This window comes from Anomalospiza imberbis, chromosome 6 (genome assembly GCF_031753505.1).
Source record: "Anomalospiza imberbis isolate Cuckoo-Finch-1a 21T00152 chromosome 6, ASM3175350v1, whole genome shotgun sequence".
NCBI classification, from domain to species: domain Eukaryota; kingdom Metazoa; phylum Chordata; class Aves; order Passeriformes; family Viduidae; genus Anomalospiza; species Anomalospiza imberbis.
In genome coordinates, this window is record NC_089686.1 from 7472461 (window position 1) to 7496420 (window position 23960).

The window sequence follows — 23960 nt, forward strand, 5'->3', positions numbered from 1 at the left end:
AGTCTGGAGTCAGGATGAGAAGGGAAGGTAACAGGGACATGGGTAGCTGTGAGGTGGCTGTGAGGTTGTTGTTACTCAAAACACCAAAGCCCTGTCAAGGCCAGGACTGAAGGGAAAGGCGTGTAGAAGTCAGTGTTGGGCTGTGATCTGGGTACAGCCATGCTGAAATTCTGTGGAGGGTATCCAGTGAATCAGGGAGAGCTGGCCACCTGAGGTGCTTGAGCATGGAGGGGCTGAGGATGCTCAGAATGTCAGAGTCATGTCAGGGCTCCTGCCTGAAGTGTGATGTGGAGAGAAGTGTTTAGAACGCCAGGAAATTTATTTCATGTGAAGGACCTGGTGGTGGTGTCTGCTCTGATCTCAGCTCAGCAACTGAGCAGTTCCTTTGATGGCTGCCATAAGCTAAATTGAGAAATATCTCATGTCTCCAGTTAAATCAATTCAAGTGGCTTACAGATGATTTCAGAAACCTTTCTAGTATGGTGAGTAAAATACAACTTGATCCATGTGGGCTGATACTGCATACCTTTGTAAGTTGGATAGTCTGGTTTAATAAAAAAAAAAAGGTTTTATTTCTGAGGAATCCAATTTCACAGGCAATGTTCCTTTTTATAAGTCCAGCTTCTATACAGTTAGCTAGTTAATGCATTAATTAGATTCCTAATATATTTTAGTACATCATACTTAATGGTAAAATTTCAAAATTATTTGGTGAGTCTTACTTTTGAAACAATCAGTAACTTGTTTGCACTAACTCAGGCTTAGATCTTGTAAATAGTTTTCCTGTGTTTGACTTTCCTCATCTGAGTGGTTGTTGAGAAATTAAACAGCTCTATTTTTCTTTTCCATAGAGTGCTTTTGACAGACCACAGCAGAGGGAACCATGCTAATGAAGAAGAATTTTAAGGAATGCTAACACATTTTGTTTCATTAGCATGGTGTGAGCATTTGAATCAGAGGGGAAAAAAGAAGAATAATTTTCAGGTGGTTTAGACTGACAGAATTCTGGGATGGCCAGGGAGGTGCTGGTGGGATTTTCCAGGGGCTGATAGTGGGTCACAAGTGCTAATACAAGTTAACTCTGTGTGTAAGCATTTGTAGAATGAAGGCTTTAAAATTTATGCTAATGAATTTGTGACAGTTTTAAATCTCTGGGTTGGTGGGAGCAAGTAAGAGGAGCTAATTCTAAAGGGTGCTTTATTTAGTACAATCTTTAGAGATACCTGTTCTTAATACTTAGAGAAACATCAGAGAGTTGCCAGCAAATGAGCCCCATAAATTATCAGTCACCTGTTAATTGGAAGTAAATGACTGTGTGTATGCTCTTAGTCCATTGCAAAAAGAGGTGATGTGTATCAATGGTGGAAGTTGTGTAAAGGGAGAATATTTCTCTTTAACAGTTGCATTTGGCCGGGGAACAGACAGAATAGTTTAGCACAGCTCGGGTGATAAATTGTAAGCTGTAAAACCACAGCAACTGGATCACCTCTGATTTTGTCCTTACCTTTAGTAATGAGATATTCATACAGGCCTAAAACTACCTTTTGTATTACTGCAAATACATGTAAAATTATATATATGTACCATGTTTACATATCAGGAGATTTCTATTTATCTACTTACTGGTGGCTTCTGGAAAACTTTTTATTATGTCTTGTAGGAAGCATTTAATAACTGTTTCAGATAGATGTTCTATATTAAATATCACTTTTAGGGTATATGTTTACATACTTCCATAAATAGTTCATGTGTAAACATTGTGTGGCTTGGAAAAAAAATAAGGAGAGAAGGATGATGCAATAGACTGTTGGATTTGTAGTATAGAAATAGTGATGGTTTGAACACCAGTGTGAATTCTGAGCTTCTCTGCCATGGGTGCACAGGTTTGGAGTGGCAGGAAGCACTGATGAGGGTTAAATTAAAACTGTGGGGATGTTCTGCAGTATTCTGGTTCTTCACTAAGACATAAAATTAAATCCTTTTTCTAGAGTCTGGAATTATCTGAGGTGTCAAATCAGCTGATCTATTGCTAGAATATTTGTAGTTGATAGGACACTTAAGAGTATATAGATATCATGTATGTTATTACTTACAGTTTTAATTATATTGTTAATTTGGGAAAACTCAGGGGAGTTTAGTTACTAGCACCAGTTTATCTTGCAATAAAAGTTCTTTTTCATATATTTCTGCTAACGGTGTGGCATATTCAGTTTATTCGTTTTCTAATCCATTGATAAAATACTTTAAGAACTTTAAAAAGACCTCTCACAACAGGTAACTTAAAGACTGATGGCTCTGGCTAAACCCCACATTCCCTCTTTAACAAAACAACTGTCTCTGCAGTTGTAATTAGTTTGCCCTTCTGTAGGGACATAGCTCTGCTCATGCTGCCTGCTTTCTAGAGCTCGATGCTGTTTGTGTATAGGTAGAAGGACACCGCGGCTGTTCCTGAATGGTCTGTCCTCAGAAGTCCCTCTTGGGCTTTGAACTTGGGGCTCCTGAAGGATTTGTGAGTTGGAGTCCAGAAGTCTTTGTTCTTTTGTGTTCTTTGTTGCTCCCCACTGCTGCAGAATTAAACACTGAACCCGAGCCCTTAGCTGCACACACAAGTCTGTTTTTTCCATCACTGTAGACTGGATTCAAGAGTCTCCACTGGAGGGTATCCCTGGAACAAAACCAAGTGAAAAGGACATTGCATGTAACTTCAAAATGATTGACCCATTTTCCCTTATTGGGAGTTAAATTAAGTGTGAATAGAATCAGTTTACTCCTTGGTGCACAAGAGTGCTTTATCAGAAGCAGAGGTGTGGCTTTGTCTGTAAATGGATGAAACAACAACTGTGGAATTTTTTCTTTGTAAAAAATGGTTGGGGTTAGAGGCAGATGACACTAGGCTCTGGAAAAAACTTTTCTCCCAGAGGAATTTTCTTGAAAGAGTTTGCTATGAGAAACTGTAAGAGGATGATTTATACTGGAAGTTGAATCTTAGCCTGAGCTTTAGTGGTTGCCTCTGCTTTGACTATAAATAGAAAATCCTTGTCTGCCAAATTTCAATTTTTAGAGCCTTTTTGAATTTGTGCCAAGGAAATAATATTTTAATTTGTATATCTGTTTATTTTCCCTCTGTCTGTGCATAACTTAAAGTGGCAGCTCTTATTAGTTTTCTTTAGGTTAACAAAAGTAAAAAATTAACTTGGATAGCATTTTTATGTGGGACTTAAAAAATAGCCTGTAGCTATTTTTTTTTTTCATGAAGCCACTCCCTTGCCCCTGACATTATTGTGTTTATAATTAAGGTTGTGTCAGTTTTTCTTAACTGCCAAACTAATGTTGCTTTGTTTCATGTGGTGCAGACTGCTGCAGCATCAGTTTGTTGCCTTGGTGGCATGTGTCCAAACAGTGGATAAAATTAAAGAAATGTTTAAAAATATGTAGACAGGATATCAGCCAATGTAAAATGTTGAGGCAGGCGAGTGGTTGGCAAACACAGGTATTTATTTATATCAAGTTAAAGGATAAATTGTTGAGTGTGCAGCTCGCTCTCCCACAGAGGTGATGCTCAAGCTGGGATCCTGACCATCAGGGATGGTTCCTCATTTTGGGAGAAGGATTAGAGCCGTAGGGGCAGCGCTTGAGAGAAGTGAAAAAATAACGTGCTGCTCTAAATTTGCATCACCACCAGCCTGTGCTTAAACTGTGATGCTGGCAGCCCTCCCCCTGGGTGGTCAGCCCTGTCCCGCTTGGCTTGGACCAGGACTGAGGAGAGGAGGGCAGGGGCGTGGGACTGGGTGCTGGTCGGATGGTTGAACCGTGCTGTGCTGTGGGTTTGAGCTCCTTGGCAGTAAAGACGATGTAGTCTGCCCTGTCCTAGTGCAGCCACACTGAAGGTGTTGGGAGAGACCCATCCTGCCTTGGGGTGGAAGCTGGGGCTCGGGCTGGAGCTCGTGCCAGCTCCGGCACGTTGGCTCACCGCAGGGCTGGCGTCTGCTGGTGCAGGGTATGGGACGTGACTCAGGTGACACTGTGGGCAGGAGAGGGACAGGCAGAGCCCAAGGTGTCTGTGACTGCAGGGGTTAGGTGCTGACACCCAGGCATGGTCATCTTGTCCCCAGCCTGGCTCCATGTATTTTGCTCCTGGTGTTTTCCTGGCTGCTCGGCATGCGCAGAGGTGGTGCTGCTTTGGTGGGGCTCTGGCAGCTCATCTCAGACTCACAGCAAGTGTTGGATAAACAAACTGGGTGTCTTTGCCAAAGTGCACCTTGGCTTTTAACACTGGGAGGAGAGTAATATTTTAATAAGGTGAGGCTGGTTGAGAGGAAGAGTCTTGCTGAAGTGGGGCTGTCTGTGAGTACATGATTCATTCGTGGAGAGATGGATGGCTGTTCTTTAATGATTGTGACTGGGAAGATCCATGCTCCTCAAATGATGTATGGGTTTGGCATTAAGTGAATCCTGAATTTTAATACTAATAATAATAGTGCCCTAGCCAGGTTTTCCTGCTAACCTGATAGATGTGGCTCCCTCCTTGACGGTGGGTAAAGCATGTTGGAAGCCCATTAACGCCAAGAAAGATTTCTAGTCTTTTAATTAAAAGCTGGGTGCTGCTGCTGCCAACAGCATCCTCCTTTCCAATTTGATCTGAAAGAGAGGAGGAGGGAGCTGGTCCCTGGTACTCTGAGGGAAGGGTTTGGGCTGTCAGTCACTCTTAAGTACATGGCTAATTTGGGGCTTTGTGGAGATGCTTGAATTCCAAAAGCAAGTCTAATTTTCAGAGGCTTTCCTCTCCTCAGCAGCACTAACTCTGCCTGGCATAGCCATGCATGGGCTTAGTGTGCTGCTTGCTGTTGGAGTCACACAGAGGTGCCTGGCTCTCTCTGTGCATTTCATGACATGAGATGCTGCCTGTGGCCCCTGGTCCAGGAGTGGGATGTCTCCAGGCAAAGTGTCCTGCAGTTGCAGCCCACCTACACCCCTCCATATGGGCTGTCTTGTCTTGCTCCTCAGTTTATAAAGGATGAAACACAGAGACTGATGAGGATATAGTAGGAGAGTATGGCCCTCTGCTCTTGGCACTGACCCTGGTATTGGCAGGAAACTGAATTTCTGTCCTAGAGAAAATTCCTTCTTCAGTAAGAGTTTTGTTGCAACAGAGGTAAAGGAGAGAACTGAGGAGAAAACCACAACTGTTTTTAGGGGGAGAGAAATGCAGAAAGGTCCTGTGCTGAGAACACTGAATCACCATTTTTAGTTCCCTCGCTTTGCAGATGGAAGCTGTTGTCAGCTCTGCTTCCTCTGAAAGATGGGAATATTCCAGCAAAGCAGCTGCAGACCCATCACTGCCATTTTCCCATGGAAAATGTTGATATTATTAAAAGGGCACTTTCTGTCAGAGAAGCATTCTGCCAGACGTTTCCTGACCTGGCTTTGTACTTAACCTTTTGTCTCATTTTCTCCATCTGTAAAATGGATGTGCTTATTCTCAGCCACCTGTATAAAATGCTGGTATTTGTGAATTAAGTTACGACCACGTGGTCTTACTTAAGATTGAATTCCTGTGAAAGACTCATCAGCTTTCATGGCAATTCCCCATGGAGTCAGTCCAATCTCTCACATAGGTAGGAACTTTTAAAATGCAAACATTAAACAAATCCAAAGTTTATTATTGTCAAATTATATTCATCCATCTATTTAATCTGTGTGATGTGCAAATGATCAATTTATTTTACTACTGCTTCTGTGTGCTCTGGGAAGATTATTTCTTGTCCTTCTTCCAGCCTGCTGAAGAGATGTTACTTTAACGTTTGCTTTGTGTGAATTAATCATGATGACATATCAGCAAGATTTTTGAGCAAACTCCTAAACCAGGATGACAGATATTTTATTTGGTGAACCTGTTTTGTTATTGCTGTTGATAACAAAAGCAAGGAGAGGGGAGGAATGAGCTGTGTTTCTTGTCTTAGTTTTGTCTATACTTAATTGACTGTAGGGGCTGCAGTATTTCTGTTCAGTCTTTGTTCATCCAAAAAAAAAGTATGTTACATACTCTAAGAAATCAAAAGCTAATTTGAGATGTGAAAAGATACTTTCTTTGCAGCAGATGAAACAATTAGTAGTATTTCAGTTTTAGTAGTCTGTGTTTGAGCCAGAGTTGCTAAGGGTGACATGTTTATTCCATAGCTTGGCAGTTTGCAAATTTTGTTACTTTCAAAGGAGCTCTTATAGATGTTGGTTGTTGTTAATAGGTTGACAGAGTTTCAAGATACACCAACCAGTCAGCTAACCATAGATGAATTTATGAAGATTGACTTGGAGGAAGAATGTGATCCTCCTTCGTTTACAGCTGGTCAAAAAAAATTGAAGATACAGCAGGTAAAATCTGAATTGGATGCTTTCTGTGGTTCCTTCCTCTCTCCTCCCTCCATGCAATCCCTTTTGAATTTAGTTAATGCTAAATCCTAACTGACCAGCCCTTGGGAAGATTTAGTACATTTATTTTGAGGTTCTTGAGAGAGGAATGAGCATTAGTGCATATGGTACCCATTAACTAAAGATACTTTTTGCTTTATTGACAAAGGGATAGTTTCCCAATTAAAAATGTCATGGGATTAGAAACCATGCACTGTTTCTAAGGTGGTACCTGTGGTTAGGAGAAGTGCCATTACAGAGAACATTTTTAAAATAGATATGAAAACAATAACCCATTTACTTTAATGAGACTGCTGGTGGTTTTGTGTGGTACAATACCCACTTCCACAGAGATTAGTTCTCATGTGGCTTAATTTCTTTACAAATCATGAACTAAAGCTGGCAGCAGAGGAAAAGATTTTACTGCTGCCATAGCCAGTTCTTATATTATTGGTTTGTTAGGGTTTTTGCTTGTTCTAACTGTGCTATCATTTAAAGGTCTGTAGGGGTGTTAGTGATGTTCTCATGAACCAGCCAGGTGCTGCAGGGCAGAGCTTCACTCTGCCATCACCAGTTTGCTCTGTCTGGTGTGGGCACTCCAGTTTCAGCACTGTCCTTGCACTTCTCACATCTACAGGCACAGTCACAGGCTCTGACTGCTGGAGAATGAGGCCTTTTATTTACAGCTTGCCAGACTGGAGGCTCTTTTTGAAGTATAAAGATGGGGGAGATAACATTTTGAAATTGGTCAGTTTTGAGACCTGTCATGCCTGTCTGACACTACAAAGTAATTTCAGTGGTGATTCAAAACCTGCTTATGCTTTTGAATTACCCTGCCATTCTCTGTCTCTATGTACAGCTCACAAACAGTTTAAAATTGTTCATATTTTTTTAGTAATTTCATGTTTATTTTGTCTATTGTCATTTCAGCTTGAAAAGGCATTATCAAAAAAGCTGGAGGATTTTGAAGGTATGAGTTGTGTTTAGTGTAACATATCACTCATTTCTTCAATATTGCATCAATGATTGCTGAGTTTTTATTTTTATTTCAACACCACAGGAGAAATAACGAGCTACCAAGATGAAATAGAGAGTGAATTAGAAAACAGTAGACCAAAAGCAAAAGGTGTATTTGCAAATTTCACTAAAGATGGTAAGTCTATAAAGTCTTATGACTCCTTAAATAGTATTGAGCTCAGATCTGGCAGTCTGGAGTGTATGAACATTACGGTGATAAATGTGATCATATATATGCTTGCATAGTACAAGATCTCTTGCGTTGGGGTTCTCTCTGCCAAATAGGTGGTTCATAAATCAGTCTTCAAAACAACCACATTGTTCATTGCAGGGGTAGTTCATTAATGATTTCAGTTGTTTTTCTTTCCTGGTGCAGTATAAGCTTGGCACTGGCACCTGAGAATGCTTCTTTTTGTCACTGGAAGTGTAGTGGACCAGTTTCTAGACCCTTCTGTCGCCACATTCCCCAGTTGACTTCCCATAGGGAAGGGCTTTGTGCGGGTTTAACTGGCTATTTTCAATTTGTAATTTTACCAGGAAATAGCTGACTTCTCTCACAAAGCCCTTTTACCTATTATGATAAGATGATGCTTCTGTTCTAAATGGTGACTGTAGTCACAAAAATACATTTTAATAGTCAAGGTAATGAATTTGAAGAGCATCTGGAAACTCCATGTATTCGTACACTGAACTAAAATATTGTGTATTTCTTTTACAGATTTCCTCTAAAGATTTTTATTCTTTAAGTGAGCGCCTCTGTATTTATTTAGTTTCTGTAACAGATGGTATGCAATGATCTGTTGGGTTTTTTCCCCTTACAGATTCTATAGAAGATAATGCCTCTAGCATTCTTGGAGAGGAGGAGGTAGAAGATGAGGAACTAGAAGCAGCTGCTAATCACTTAAACAAGGACTTCTATGATGAACTTAATGAGAAGGATAGAGTTAAAAGAAATGAAGATGGGGAATGCAGAAATGGAAATGAAACTCTTGTAAGACCCCCTGCACTGGAATCCTTGCTTGGCCCATTGCCCACTGCTGCTAGTCTTGGCATAACAGAGTCCATCAAAGAGTGCATATCCACAAAGGACCAAGAGCCTGGTGAGTAGGAGTTCAGCTCAGAGCAGAAACTGGACACAGTCAGCCAGCTGTGGATTTGTTGTGTCATTTCCATGTATCTTGTTGGTTACTGTGGTAGCAATTCTGTCAGTCACTGAGATGTCGGGGTACAGGAGCTGCAAGGCTGGATGGGACCAGTGGTCTTGGTTGTTGACGTGGTTGTTGACATCTGCTCTCTGGAAGCTGCAGGAAAATCTGGGGTGCCTAATTATTTTCTGAAACCTGATAATGTGCATCTCTTGGTTAAGATGGTAGTTGATTTGTAGTCATATGATAGCTGATTGGAATATTTCAAGCCATGCACTCTCAGTTAGGAAATTGGAAGAAGCAGATTCCTGTAAATATGACTGGAAATTAAAACCCAAGGATGAGAATCTTAGATCAAGGCAGACTTTCTCAAGAGACATTTTACTGGAGTCAAACATGATGCAGTCTGTCTCTGATTGAGAATGTCTGCAAATGGCAAACACTTAAAATGTTTGCAAGAGGAAATAACTGGTGTTGTGCTTTTTTCTTTGATACGAACTTCAGTGTGTATCGTGCTGGTTTTGCTCCATTTTTCTTAAAACCCACAGATCTATTTGCATCATACAGCTCTGTATAGCACAGTGGGAGCAGGACTGATCAACTAAAGAAGCCAGTTTTGCCAGAGCCAGTATTGCAAACAGTCAGTCATCCAGGCAGGTTTGTTTGCTTTTTCATAGATGTGCTTGGACTTTATGGAGATGGCATTTTTTTAAATTCCTTTTGCATCTTAATGACTCTGAAAACAATATATCTAAGGGGCATTTTATTCTTTATCACAGTTAATTTTTCCATCATAAGACACACCCCTCTGAATCTGTTTTGTCAGCTTACTTGGAGGTCTGTGCACCAAAACATTTTGTTACCCAAACTGTTGTGATGCTGTTTTCTATTCAACATCGGATGAACTGAATACATTCAGATTCTTATTACCTTAGTGTTCAATCTCCAGAAACATAGCATGTGCAATAAAAATGATTGCACATTTTTATTTTGTACAAAGAAATATAGAAACAGCTGTGTGGCTTTGGTTTTGCTTTAATTGCGATTAAGAAAACGGATGGCTCATGGCTTGTCTTTCTCCTGGAAATCAGCGGTTCGTGTCGCAGAGAGGTCAGTCGTGGCTAGAAGCTGTTGTTGTCTGGTTGGCCAGTGACCTGTAAAAAGGAGTTCTCAGTGATGGACATTTCTCAGCTGGCATTGCTATTGACCATTTTAATGGGCAGGCTGAGGACTGAGCGTAAAGATGAAACTAAGCTGGTGTAGCCAGGGAGGTTCCTCTGAGTTGGGCTTCAGGCAGGAGAGTGCAAGGCTGCTCATGCCATGGCTTGTCTGCATTTGCTGTTTGTTTTCTTGCAAAAGTGGAGGATGTGCCAAATGAACTGAATTTCGAAACCAAGCAGGTTTCAGTACGTTCACTCTCTTCTCCTGCATCTGAGAAATCATTGCAGGTGTTTAAACAAGTACTTATTTTCTTAACATGTTATGAAGCACATATGCAAAATTACTGTTTTGGTTTTATTTTGATTATAGATCTTGCCCCAGTCTTATTTGGATTTGAAGGTTTTCTTTGGGTGGTAAGGAGGGTGTTTGAAGGAGTTTTGTGTGGATTTCTTTGTTGCTTTGATTTGTGACTCTGTTAATTTATTTTAAGACTCTGTAAATTTATTTATTATTTTATTAAAAGTTCTGTGTTAAGTTCCATTCACTTTGTTTATGCCTGTACTGTAGGGTAGTCAATCTGGGTGCAGTTCCCAGTCTCCAGGCCCTTGCCATGTGCTGCCTGTGTGGTGTGGGTGCATCCCAGTGATGTGTGCATCATCCCCCTGAGGACGTGGTTTCCTTTGGGAAGTCATCTGTGCTCAGGAGCAGTAATGGAACCTTGTGTTTTGGGTGAGTGGGAACCAGGTCTAGCAGACAGGTTGGGAAGTACACCTGGCTTGCAGTTGGCACATTATGCAGAATAAAGAAAACCTCTTGTTAAGATGCCTCACGTTGGTTACCTTTGTGTCGTAGCTCTGAACCTGATGAAAGCCAGTGTAGATGATTCTGGCACCTCAGGCAATGTTGTTGAGTTCTGCCTCATAGCTCTGGGAAGGTAGTATTTTCTTCTGTCAAACCAACTGGTACAGTTATAAAACTTAGATGTTTTCCAGGTTTGTGGGCCCCTTTTCAGGCCTGAGAAAGAAATGACAGTTTTCAAAACTAAATACAGGATGAGAGCAGTTGCTCAGAGTTTAAATTGAGATAGCACAGTTGTAGTTTGTCTTGAAACAAAAGTAGTTGGTAAACGTGGAGGAAGGAGGAAAAGCTCACAAAATTTCCGGTGTTTATCCTGTGTATTTGAATTTGGTTTAGTGCAGTTTATATTGTGAATTGCAGCTGGCCATGGCTTTGCTGTGGTAGTTCATGTTCCAAGATCTAAGTCCAGTGGAGGAGGGAGAGTGCTGTCGTAACACTGAGCCCTGAAGGTGATGTTTTGGTCCTTCTCCACAGCTGTGTAAGGTCTAAATCAGGAACCTTTCCTTCCCTTAGCCCTCTCCAGCCCTGAGTCATCTCTCATTGTGTGGGTCAAGCTGAGCTGGAGACCTTAAGGAGGTGATTTCGTGTCTCCTGCTGGGCTCCTCTTGTTGTTGGGTGGGTGAATCATGTCCAGCCAGTTCAGCAGCTGGAAGCAGTGTGCCTGGTGCTCCATGGTGAGGATGCCCAGCAAGCTCTTGTGCTGATGTGCTGCAGACAGGGCAGGTGGCTCCTGAATAGGAGCACATCAAACAGGTGCAATATGTGCAATGTTTGGCCTCCTTAAGTGCAGGGTGTCTCTCCTCCCCGCTGTAATAATCCCTCATCCTCGAAAAACCTCTGCTGCAGGTACCTTCTACAAAGTCCTTTCATTTGGCTTTGGCACGTGGTAATACACTTTATAATTGTCTACATCAGCTGCTTTGGGAAATCTTCTACCTTTGTGCTACAGTGGCAGCAGCAGCAGCAGGTTTCTCACAAACTGCTTATGCGGATAAGACTTAGGTGCAGAGCTGAAATATTAGGAAAAAGTAAGTGTATTTGTGCTCCACTTACAATTGGTATTTGTGCAATGTGAGCTTGTCTGTATGAATGTTTTATGAAAAGCACAGTATTTTAACAAATTTGCATTACAAAGACTGCATGTAAGGTACCAGGTTAATGAGTCTGAGGCAGCAAAGTGCCTAGAATAAACAGTGCATTTGACTGTTTTTTCCTACAAAGTGTATTAATTTGCGGAGACTTTGAGCTGAAAACTGTTTGAGTCTTTGCAAACTATTTGTCTCCTATTCTTCATTATAAAAGTGCTTTATGGTGAGATCTCAGTTTCAGAGATGGAGACTGGGTACATCAGTCTGTCCATTTTCCTGGCCATGCAGCATCCCAGCATCCTCTCCACACTCTACATGCTCTTTCTGATTCTCCACAAAAAGTGCACCATTTCTTCTAGGAGACTATCGCAATCAAATATCATAGAGTTTGTTTGTAAGAGATAACACCCTTTGGTGTGAAATTTCTCTCTGCAATTTATGTTTTATTTTATACCATTTCAAATATTTTATAATCTTTCTTGGTGTTTCTGTCATTTTGCTGTTTGCTGGCTGTCCCTTGTCTCCTTCCCACACTGGGCTGTACTCTGCCAGTTCATCTCTTGCCACATGAAGAAAAAGTGGGAAAGGTCTGATAATAGCAGAGATAAAGGTAAAATATAGGGTGTAAATTACCTAATTACTTTGCATAACTTCCCCTTCATAATCTAGGTAAGGTTTGAGACCCAATTTAGGTTTTGTTTTGAGTCAAAATTCACATGCAGTCGTTCAGGGCAGTAATTTCAAGTAATGTGTGTGCGGTGGGTGGTAACGTGCTCCTGCACGTCCCCATGAAAGCAAGCGGCTTTAGCAGTGAGCAATCGCTGTGCAAGTACCATCTTGTGCCTGCTCAGGCACCCAGCACTCACTCCTGCTTCACAGAGAATACATGGGAAAGCTTCACAATTAGCGCTTTGCTCATTTATTGCTCCTCGTATTTACGCCTCCATTACTGCTGCAAGCATGATGTGGCAGGGGCTGAGGTTGAAGGACATTGCCATTGATTTCTGTGGGTGTAAAAGACCCCGTGCAGGCAGTGCTCACTGATCGTGGTCCTTGTCCCTCTGCACCAGCACTGTTCAGCTTCTTATTCAAGGAGGACGTGAAAAATGGCTATAGGTGATTTGATATGAGGTGGGGATGGGCTCATCCTCCTGGGTCTTGCTCTTGTCTTCTGCATTTTGTCTTCTGAAGCTGCCAGCTCCTACCTCAGTCTTCATCCTGGCCTTGGGGTTTCACCAGTCCTTCTGTGAGCAGGTTCAGTAGAAACATGTGTGTTCTACCCTCCTCCTTTTTTTGACAGCAGCAGATGACCAGTGCCAGCAGCACTGTGGGCAGGGGAGATTGCAGAAATGTGACATTTCTGGCAGGGTCTGAGCTGCCATGGAAGGATGCTTGAGGGTCTTGCAGGCATGTGCCAAGGAGAGTTTTTGACCCCACCTGGGATCCCAGCATGGATTGCAGGGTGGTGAGCAGCAGGCTCACTGCTGGTGCTGTTGCTCCATCAGTGGTTGGGTGTTGGATCCCTCTTTGTACTGATTTCTTCTTCCAGCATCCTTTCTTCCTCAGCTTTTGTCTGAACACATCAGTGCCAACTGTTTGGAAATGTAAAAATGTATATGTTACATACAAAAAGATCTGTCTTTGTTCAATCTTGAGAACAGATGTGTTAGGAGAGGCTCATCACCATGTTCCAGTATTTAAAGGGTGACTACAGAGAGGATGCAAGGAGTCAAATGGAAAAGACAAGGGGTAAAGGGTGAGATTTTGATTGGAAAGAAAAGTTTTTCATGGTGAGATCATCCTTTGGATTAATCTCACCAGGGAAGTGATGGATACCCCAAAATAGGACACTGATAAGATTTGCCTGGACAGATTGCTGGGCCATCTTGTGTAGACTATGAAAAGTTGGCCCAGATGATCTTTAATATCTCTTCCAACCTGTTATTCTTTGATTCTATGATACAATTAGTAGAGAGAACATTAGGAAGCCCTACTACAAATAATTGCTGCATTCATGAGAAATAAAGCTGCTAAGTGTAGTACTAATTGTGTTACATATTGAAGGGACACTTGGTCATCAGTGCAAGGGTCCATGTCCCCATCCTGATTGCTCTTCTGATCTCTGGCTTCAGCACCCCCATTGCTTCAGTGGTTTTATGCCCCACCTGTAGAAATGAGCCCTGCGCATGACCTGCATGGTGCCACCTTCCTTGGGCACAGCCTTCCAAGCACTTTGAGGGTTTGATTTTTGTCTCCCTGTACCATTTGCTCACTGGAAAATATTTTCTGTGGCAGGACTAGCTCTTTCCCAATTCCAAGATCTAGACAATAAAAAGCTTGGTACAGGCTGATCTTTCTCCTCTGGCCTCTGTGTGCCTGTGCTTGGCAGTCTTGATAGGCTGTATCCCTGATTGAGCCTTCATTACGCCGTTAATGAGATGTGAAGAGCTTGCTGCAGCCAGCACGGTGATACAAGACCACCAGCTGCTTTGAGTGCAGTTTTTTGATACCTGAAGTCTTGGGTGTGAATTACAGATGACAAGATTTTCTTACTTGGCTATGTATGTCACTCACACACAAGTACTGAGTGTGCATGTCTCACTCCAGAATCTATGTGCGTGCTTTTTCATGCAGGATCTTTGCATTTCATTACGGGATAGGAATGCCATAAATTCATTCCATATTCATGCCTTGAGTAACTAGAAAGGTTAAGGGATGAAAACTAATCATAGAGTTTGGCTGAAGGATTTTTAAACAAATTTAGAGAGGGGTTTTGGAGAGAGACCTGCAGTTTGTTAGAGCCATCAAGGGGATAAATTTGAGTGAAAGCATAAGCTGAATCATATGAATACATTTTTATGGCATTTGTGGCTGTTTTAGGAATTTTCCAAAGGATTGGGTTGTCAATACAGACACTCCCTATAGGAAAATTTGTGTCATTTTTGTCAGAAGTCTTGGTCAAAAAGAAGTGCCCTGGAGTAATGGGTGCTGGGGTCAGGAAAAGATACTGGAAATTTGGGTTCAGGTTCCTGAGCCAAGTGAAGAAGACCCATCTGTTAAACCTTACTTGGCTATGTTGCCTGTGAATAAAGGCCCTTAGCATCTGGCTGACCAGCCTGGCTGTCCTGTTATCCCCCTCCTACCCCAACTGTGTTAGAGGAGAGGGTTTCTTTCTTTCTCTCTCTGTTTCTTTCTTTCTTTCTTTTTCTTTCTTTCTTTCTTTCTTTCTTTCTTTCTTTCTTTCTTTCTTTCTTTCTTTCTTTCTTTCTCTCTTTCTCTCTTTCTCTCTTTCTCTCTTTCTCTCTTTCTCTCTCTTTCTCTCTTTCTCTCTTTCTCTCTTTCTCTCTTTCTCTCTTTCTCTCTTTCTCTCTTTCTTTTTCTTTCTTTCTTTCTTTCTTTCTTTCTTTCTTTCTTTCTTTCTTTCTCTCTTTCTCTCTTTCTCTCTTTCTCTCTCTTCTTCTCTCTTTCTCTCTTTCTCTCTCTCTTTCTCTCTTTCTCTCTTTCTCTCTTTCTCTTTCTCTCTCTCTTTCTTTCTTTCTCTCTTTCTTTCTCTCTTTCTCTCTTTCTTTCTTTCTTTCTTTCTCTCTTTCTCTCTTTCCTCTCTTTCTCTCTTTCTCTCTCTCTCTTTCTCTCTCTCTCTCTTTCTCTCTTTCTCTTTCTCTTTCTCTTTCTCTTTCTCTTTCTCTTTCTCTTTCTCTTTCTCTTTCTCTTTCTCTCTCTTTCTCTTTCTTTCTCTCTTTCACTCTTTCTCTCTCTCCTTCTTTCTTACTTTTCTGCCGTCCTGTTTTTTGGTTTGTTTTCTGGTCTGGAGTGGAGAATGTTAAAATCCTGAAAGATTTTCCAGGCTTGGAATTTTTTTTTCCTGCTGTGTTGTGACTGCAGTGTCTTTTCTGTCTTGAATTTCTCTAATAAAAGCATGGTGGAAAATGAGCTTTATTTTCAGTTGGAGTAGCGTAAAAGCCTTACATTGCTCTTTGATGAGTCTAACCAGCCTCTCAAGGCCTCATCCTCCCTTGCTTGAGGGAAGAAAGGGCAAAAAGCTGCTCTTTCCTCTGGCTGCTTCATCTGGCTGCTGGCCACGGGTTCTTTGGAGAAGGAGGTGGCAGCAGGGCTGTGTCTCTGGCTTGGAGAGGTTGGGCGTGTGGAAAGGGGGCTCTGTGGTGTTGTTCCATGTGAGATAATTGACATGATTGTGCTGTGGCATTCATCCTGCTTTTTAGTGGAGCAAGGAGAAGCAGCCAGATCCAGCAGGTTTTTTTATCCGTTGTTTTCCATTGTGTTGATGGGAAGTCCAGGTCTGCTGTCACCTGCTCTAGGTTTAGGATTAAGGAGCACAGAGCTGGGCAAGCAGGGAGGAGAAGCTCAGCTGGGACTTTAGAAATGGACTTTTTTCTGTACCTAAATAACAGAATTGCATAAACAGTTGTTCCCCAAATACTAAGGGAGGGTTGTGTTCTGTGGCTGACTTACATGCCTCAGCATTTGTGGGTGCCAGTCTAAGGTTTTCCTTCTGTTGGGGCTTCTTTACAAGGTTTTCTTCTCTCTGCATTCCCAAGCATCTGAAAAGATGCTGGTTCTCTGCATGGGCGATACTTTCAGGGGCATTTATAATTTCTCCTGTCTTTCTGGGGGTCAGTTCTCAAGGAATTAGTGGAAGTGTAACCATCTAAAGAATCACTATCCTGCTCTTAAACCTTGGCTAAAATAGAATCATAGAGTTACAGAATGGTTTGGCTTGGAGAGGAACCTTTAAAGGTCATCTAGTCCAAGCCCCCTGCAGTGAGCAGGGATATCTTCAACAAGATCAGGTTGCTCAGTCTCATCCAACCTGACCTTGGATGTTTCTAGGCATGGGACATCCACCACCCTTTCCAGGGCAACCTGTTCCAGTGTTTTACCACCCTCAGCCCCATAGACTGCAGACTAAAACAAGACTGGGGAGGTGATGTTTGGTGGTGATGACTCAGACACCCACAGGCACTCAGAAAACCTGGCTAAAAGAACTCCCTGCTGGTATAAGAATTATTTGATCCTTTTCTGCACCTGCCAGAACTGGAGCCCAGTAATGCTCACAGTTATTTTGGTGGGTGGCTCCTTTGCAGAAGAAACAGACATTCCTGCCCTGCCCTTCTGCCAAAAAGGAAGAAAAGTCATCAAAAGCCTCAAGTGACAACCAAAATTTTTCTTTAGAGAGCTGTGGAAAGTGAAATGCGCGGCAGCTACAGAAAGGACACTAAGTTTGCAGGGAAAGCTGACTGCTGAGGGGGATGTTATCCCAGCAATTCATCACGGTATCTGAAATGTCAGGAGTGGAGGCCTGGGTTCAGTTCAGGGAGTCTCCATGGTCCCAGTTGTTATTGAGAATAAAGACTTATTAACCCAGGTCAAGGAGCCACAAAACGTGGCCTTGGAAGAGGGAAATACAGCGCCGGGAGATCTGCAAGGCTTAGCTACTTTGGGTTTAAGACGGTGGGTGATAAATCTGTGTGCAGTGCTGTAGTGGATCCCAACCACTTGGGTTTGTCTGAAAAAGCTAAAATAATCCTCCATTTAGTACTTTATTTTCTCGTGGTACAGGTTCAGCTGGTACAGGCGGTACCTGGAAACTGAAAATCCACCGAAGTAAACCCTTTCAATGGAGTGCTGCTTCTGCAAGGTTTTAGTGGTTTCGTGTAGCGGTTGTGCTGTTTTGCTTTTGTTTGGTAGCTTTGAATTTAGTTTGAAAAAATAATTCCTGTATCCTCTTAAGGATTAACTTCGTCACACCCCTAAACACTTCATCTGTTTTGTTTGTTGGTCTTAAATCTGTGAGACTGTCACAGCAGGCAAGATGCGTGGGCTGGACTGCGACTTGTGTAGATGACCCTTGTAATTAGGGATTTCAGCTGTGGCACTGTGGACTCGGGATGAAAAGAGCCCTGAGTTTAGCCTTGTATAATTGTAGTCTGGCATTTTTAGTTTGCTAAATGCTTTCATAACTGAAAGGGATTTATTATCCAATAGGAAGAATATTAATGTTGACACTGTTGGCAATTAAAAACAATCCTGGAAACTGAATTTTACTTCTCCTGATTGCTTTTGAAATAATTTGTTTTTCAATGTTACTTTAGGATTGGTTCATTTATTAGGTCTTTTTTCCTTGTGTGACAATGAGATAATTGCTATTTATTTTTTATCCTGCAAGCAATTATAATCAAAGCAGCCAAATATAGAGTCTGCTTTGACCTGGAATCAGAGTGACCTGTCAACATGAGGCTACTGTACTCTTCAGCTTTTCAATTTAATTTTATTTCATAGGCACTCACCAGAGTGCATTCAGCAGGGCTGAAAAAATTACGGGTAGAGTTTTCGGTGTTCATTAATTGCAGTGGTGCAGAGCCAAAGAAGTGGGCAGATAAGAGCAACTTTGGGTTGGTTATTAATAGCAAAAATTGTGATCTTTTATCTCGGCTTGGGTGGACTGCGTTGGGCCAATGTCCCAAGCGGTCAGAGGAGGGGATGCTGGCAGGCTGCCAAGGGAGGGGCAGCTGCAAATTAAGGGAAAATTGCAAACAATTGCCTCTAGGGAGTTTCTGCAGCCAAGTTTTGCTGAAAGGAAGCAGAAGATTCTTTATTTTTGAAGTTAGCAGTTTTAAGGTAAGGCACAGCTCTCGTTTTGAAACACACATGTACGCATAAGAATGTAGAAGTTGTTTTCTGTTATGAAAGATCTGGATATCTACAACTGTGTAGCAGGAATAAGGAAATGAATATGAAATAAGAGTGAGTAAATAATGCTGTTAAGTAGTACCTGGAAAGAAATTTGGAGCAAGGAACAAGGCTCTTGAGACAGGTATAAGCACAGAAGCTAGAAGTAAACAGCTGTGCAGGGGGCAGAAGGGTACCATTTTTCAGCAAATACACTACTTACATGCCAGGTTTAATTTAGTTAAGGTGTGGAAGCCACTGTGTGCTCACAGATGGGAAGGAAGTAAGATAGTGCTCTGTGACCAAATCCTTAACACTAGCATGGGATCAGGGCAAATGGCTGATTTGGGGAGTTATGCTTAATGGTTCTTATTAATTTCCAGCTAAAAGTGAAAAATGCAAATCTACACTACCAAGTCATGTATTGAAATGCAGCAGCATCTTATGAACGTGAAATGATGTCACTGGTGGCAGTATTGTATTCTGGCAGTGGCTTCCATTAAATAAAACATACTTCAGTGAGAAGTTGCTTTTCCATGAAGTTTCTCTTCTCACTTCAACCCAGACTTTTTTGCACTTAGTGGGAGCACTGCTTTTGGGTCTCATGGCTTGGTAGCTGCTGCAAGACTACCTCAAAGCTCCTGTCCCAAGTTCTTTCCCTGTTTTATACTGCACTGTTTGGATTTGGCCTCCAGTCTAAGACAGAGCAGGTATGTTGGGATGTTGTGGGTGCTGTTGGTTGAGGTTAAGAAGTGCCTTGCTTTACTGGCTCATCCCCCTCCTATCTGCTGGCAGCAGTGCATGCATGGTTGCCTCCCTCACCCAGCTCTGTCAAAAATGTCACATGCTTGTGCAGGGTTTTTAATGGCAGGGTTATTTTGATGGATGTGTGTTAGGGAGTGACACCTTGGCAGGTGCAGTGGAAGGTGGGGGGGAAGCAGAAGGAAGGGGAACAGGGCTGAATCGGGGGGGAAGGAACCAGCTTCCCCAGTTCAGCTGGGGCTGGAGGAGCATTTCAGAGCATGTCTTTTGCAGCGGCAAAGAACGTGTATTTTGGAGGCTGAGAGTGGCATTTGTGCTTGTGCTGAGGTTCCAGTGCTGGACAAATTTTACAATCTGTCAGTGACATGGAATTGGCAATTTCAGGTATGCTCTTGCCCAAGGTCACTTTACATGCAGGGTCATTTTAGAGAGTAAGGTTGATGCTTGGAAGTTCAGCTCCTGAAATGCAGCAGTTAGAGATCTGGGAGCAGTGAAGAAGTTTGGTTTAACAAGGTGGGGAGGGAATTCAAAAAGGTATGCCAAATTCTCTTCTGAAAAAGCCTTCTTTTAAATTCAAAGTTTATTGCTTTATCTTGACTTTCAGAAAACCTGCATGAAACTTCCTTGCCTTTGAAGGCTTGATAGAAACTCTTGAAGTGCTTTGACTGAAACAGAAAATTTAATAGTGAGGCATTTTGAACACCGAACGATGTTTGTGGGCAGGTAATTTAAACAGGTGCTAATATGAAACAGTGTTGTACTTGAAAGGCTACAACTGGTGTACACACATAAATGGGGGAAATATCACAGGGAGCAATAAAATCTAGGGATGCTTCATACTTCTTTCATTGCAAACAATTTTTATGGTATGGCCTGTGAAGCAATTGAAATGCAGAGAGCTGGCACATCACTAGATTGATAATTCCTCTTGCTTCTTACAGTTTATTCTCAGTACAGATGTCCCCAATTCTTTCTTTCTATCACATTAAAGTTTCTTGTCTGCTTCAATTTCATGCCTGCCTCAAATGTAGCATTTTTCAAAATTGTCCCTCCATTTTTTTTTTCCTCTTTAAAAGTTTATGTCAGATGAAACCTAACTGCTAGTTTCTATCCCAAGGTTTACACTTAAATTTTTAAAAAGCTCGTTTTTAAGATTGGTCTTCCTTGAGAGAGCACTTGGCTGATCTGTCAATAATTATGTAGTAATAAAGCAACTGTGTAAAAATGGCACCTTCGTGCTGAACAGATTGGTTTGCAGAGCCAGTGACAAAGATGAATGTTTATTACAATTTACTACTTTTAGTTCTGCAGATGCAATAGAGCTATTTTCTTTTTGGCACAAGTGTCACGAAAAGTAATTTCCAATTGTGGAATCTTTATGATAATAAGGATGTATAACTAGGAGAGCCCCGACTGACTTTCAAATACCAGCATGAGTTTGCAGTGCTGGTAATTTAGAAAAAAATATAAACAGAACATTTTTTACTTCATTTTGTTGCTCAATTTTTTTTTTTAAGAAATCACTTGGAGAGAACACACAGGGAACCCTACAATATCATGTAGTTATGCTTCTGAATTAATTGCTGTAACATTAATTGTTGATTCTTCAAAAATTGGCAAGTTTCCTCACTTTCTTTGCTTCATCCAAAGATTTCTAATGTTGATTTTACTACAATGTGAAGGAAAATGTAACATCTAAAATTAACACAAAAGCCTGAAATTGTTCTTGTTTCCTGGTTTGCTTTTTCTTTTTTTTTTGAAGTGCCAGCACAATTAAGGCTGTGATTTAGATGACTTGTATTGTTCAAATCTGTCCTCTCCTTTTGGGTAAAATGCAGAATAACGTACTCTGTGAGTTTTTATGGCCGACAGATGCGTCATTTCGGTCAGCCAAGCTGGTTGATTGCAGTGTCACTGCGGTTGTTAAATTGTCTTTTGGTAGCAGCTGAGAAACACCTTGAGAATTAAACTTTTGTGGATGCAGATGTTGGGATCTGTGCCTCTGCAGCCTCCGGCACAGCCTCTGGGTGCTGCTTTTCTGGATTTCCCCGGGTGATGCCGGGGTACCGAGGTCTTGGCACAGCCCCACTGGTGCCTGTCAGTGGTGTCGGAGCTATAAGGTGCTGTCATCGACCTGCAAACCTCTTCTGGCCAAAGGCTGGAATTCCTGGCTTCTTTCCCATTGCTGCCTGAAGTAGTGACTTGGCCTAATGTTGGCTCTGTTAGTCCCGGTTTGGAGGGAGGGATGCGGGTGGTCCTGCTCCCAGAAGGCCCTTGAGTGTCAAAGCTCCAGCTTCATCCCCTCGGTCTTGGTTTGAGCTGTTCCACAGACCAGTTTGCTGCCACAACCCTCAAGCCTTTGTGGCAACTTGTAGCTACGTCAGCAAACGCTTTCAACCCAGGTCATTCATTTCAGTTGGCAGTTGCTGACAGAAATGTTCCTTTGCTTGACTTTATTTTAGCATTTAATGATTTTTATGTTGGTTTTGATGGAGTGAAGGGGATTGCATGGGAGTGTTTTGTCTGGACTTAGTATTCTCTGCTTTATTTTGCTAGCAAGACTTAAAATCTTACTCCTTCAAGAGACAGGGCTTTTTTTATGTGCATCTTGCAAGCTCTTCCTTCACTGGTCACTTCTGTCACCTCATTATCCTGGGCTCATTTCACTGCACAGTTCATGATGCTAAAGGTTGCTGTGGAAAGAATTTGCCTAGTTAAAACTAGCATAAGGAACAATCCATCTATTCTTACCTAAAGAAATAAAAGAAATAATATATAAATAAATGTCCATTCTGTAGAAGAATAGAAGATCTGAATTTGAAATCATTATCTGCCAGGATTTTGTAATGAAATAGTAAAATGTTATCCAGAACTTATTTTCAGAAGACAACTCTGCTTTTGTTAATTCAAAATAAACTTTCTTGATTTCAGAGAGATGAGTATTACCTGTGGTGCTGAATGTATTTAAATGAATTCATACAAGAAAAGAACATCACTCTCTCCCAGTGGGCTGTGGACATGTACTCATGTTCCTGAAAATGGGTGCCATAATACTGTGTATTGTGGAGGACCTGGATTGAGCTCCACAGAAAGTATCATTGTTCAGTTAATTAAAGAACAACTCTGATACTATGCCACATGCTGTACAATAAAATGGCTGCATGGCAGAAAGAGTCATGAGTCCTTCCAGACTGAGACATGATTTGTTACTTTCTGCCTCTGCAACACCGTGTTAAATAGAAGCCTAATATATTTAAATAAAGAATTAATTACATGTGGATGTGGGACCTGTCTTTTCCAGTAAGCTCTTTGAAATGCTTGCTAGGTTTTTGAGACTTAGTAAAATCTTTCCAAAGTCTTTGCTTTTCTGTGCACCTGATCAACATTTAAGCAGGGTCCTTTGTGTGCCTGTAGCCTGGAGAGGATGGCCAGATTGAGGAGAAACTGTAATCAGCAATACAGAACTTAGCTAAAATGGCATATGAAGTATAGTCCTGTTAGGATATAAACTTTATATACAAGTCAGATGTTGAGATTAATCATAAGGACAGGTTGCACAAGCAGATGGCTGGCCTTTCTGATAGCCATTAGCTTGAAAGGCTGGCTTTGAAACTGGCTCCGTGCTTTATAGGTGAATCATGCTGCTGGGCTTTGTTGGGAAAAGGTTATTTCTCCAGCTTCTCCACAACCTCCTGTGCACAAAAGTGCCTTTTTCCACTGTTCTTGGAGGATAAAACAAATTATTCTCCAGGAACTTCTCCACAACTTTCTCCTTTTGGAGAGTTGTGGTGTCAGAGGGCATTGCAGCACTGTAATGGATGGATCTCAAGCATATGGAGTACACATGCTAATTGTGCTGGGCTTATGGATCCGTCTGTCCAAATGCCAAGGCCTCAGAGCTGCTGCAGGCAAGATATTAAAATCCTTCTCCTCTGTCTACTATGCCCTGGGGAAAAGGTTCATTGCAGGGGAGAGGAGGAGGAGCTGAGGGATGGAGCCCATCCTCCTGAGGAGTTCCTGCAGAGAAGTACTTTATCACCTACATGTTTCTCAGCCATTAGGCATAGTCAGAGACAAAAAGATGGCACTTCATCTAACCAGAAACAGTGCAACTGCTGTAATTTTTATTTTAAAACATGGTCTGTGCTGGCTGCAGGTCTCTGCTGCATAATGGCTGATGCTCTCACCACAGATCTGCATTTCTGTAGCTGCCACCTCTTAAGAACTCAAACCAAGTATCTCCTACCTCCATGTCTGTAAACCCCTACTGGTGATCCTGATCACCAAACCAGTCAGGGTCTTATGTGTCCTTTCTCTCTGCTCCATGTCTCTGATGGTCCTGGCAACATGGAACTCTACCTGGTACCTGCTCTGAGTCCAGCTCCCATCCACCTCAGAGGATTTCCTGTGGGCCAGGTTCCCACCTTGCTTTTGATAGGGCAGCTTCTGCTCTTGTCTGTTGTTCTATTTCATAATAAGAATAATTTTTTATCTTCTCTTTCTTCTCCCCATCTCTGTAATTCCCTATTTGCTATTTCTCATTAGCAATGAAGGAAGGAAGAAGCTGGGTAACAAAATGAGAAATTTCTTACCTAATAATTTTCTTTCTGTTAACAGCTTCTCACCATTCAGCCCGCCCAGACAGTGTGGTAAATAGCCTGGACACAAATTGATTTTTTTCCTCTAAATAAAGACTTGGGTATATAATTTTATACTCTGTGTTTTGATGTTGTCTTAATGCTAATAATTTTCTGCTGAAGCATTTCTGTGGTCTGGGTGGCTTCTGGTGGCTGGTCTACCAGCCAGATCTACCATAGATGAGCTCTGAACCTCAAAG

At 41.8% G+C, this 23960-nt stretch overlaps 1 protein-coding gene across 2 annotated transcripts in view; it reads left to right on the plus strand.

Moving 5' to 3' along the window:
• BRF1 (BRF1 RNA polymerase III transcription initiation factor subunit) overlaps window positions 1-23960 on the plus strand; it is a 172409-nt gene that overhangs the window by 91697 nt on the left and 56752 nt on the right. For both annotated transcript variants that reach the window (XM_068192214.1, XM_068192216.1), the window contains 4 exons: window positions 6243-6369; window positions 7336-7375; window positions 7466-7558; window positions 8244-8522. In XM_068192214.1, coding sequence (XP_068048315.1) covers window positions 6243-6369; window positions 7336-7375; window positions 7466-7558; window positions 8244-8522 — 539 coding nt within the window. The remainder of the gene's footprint in view (window positions 1-6242; window positions 6370-7335; window positions 7376-7465; window positions 7559-8243; window positions 8523-23960) is intronic.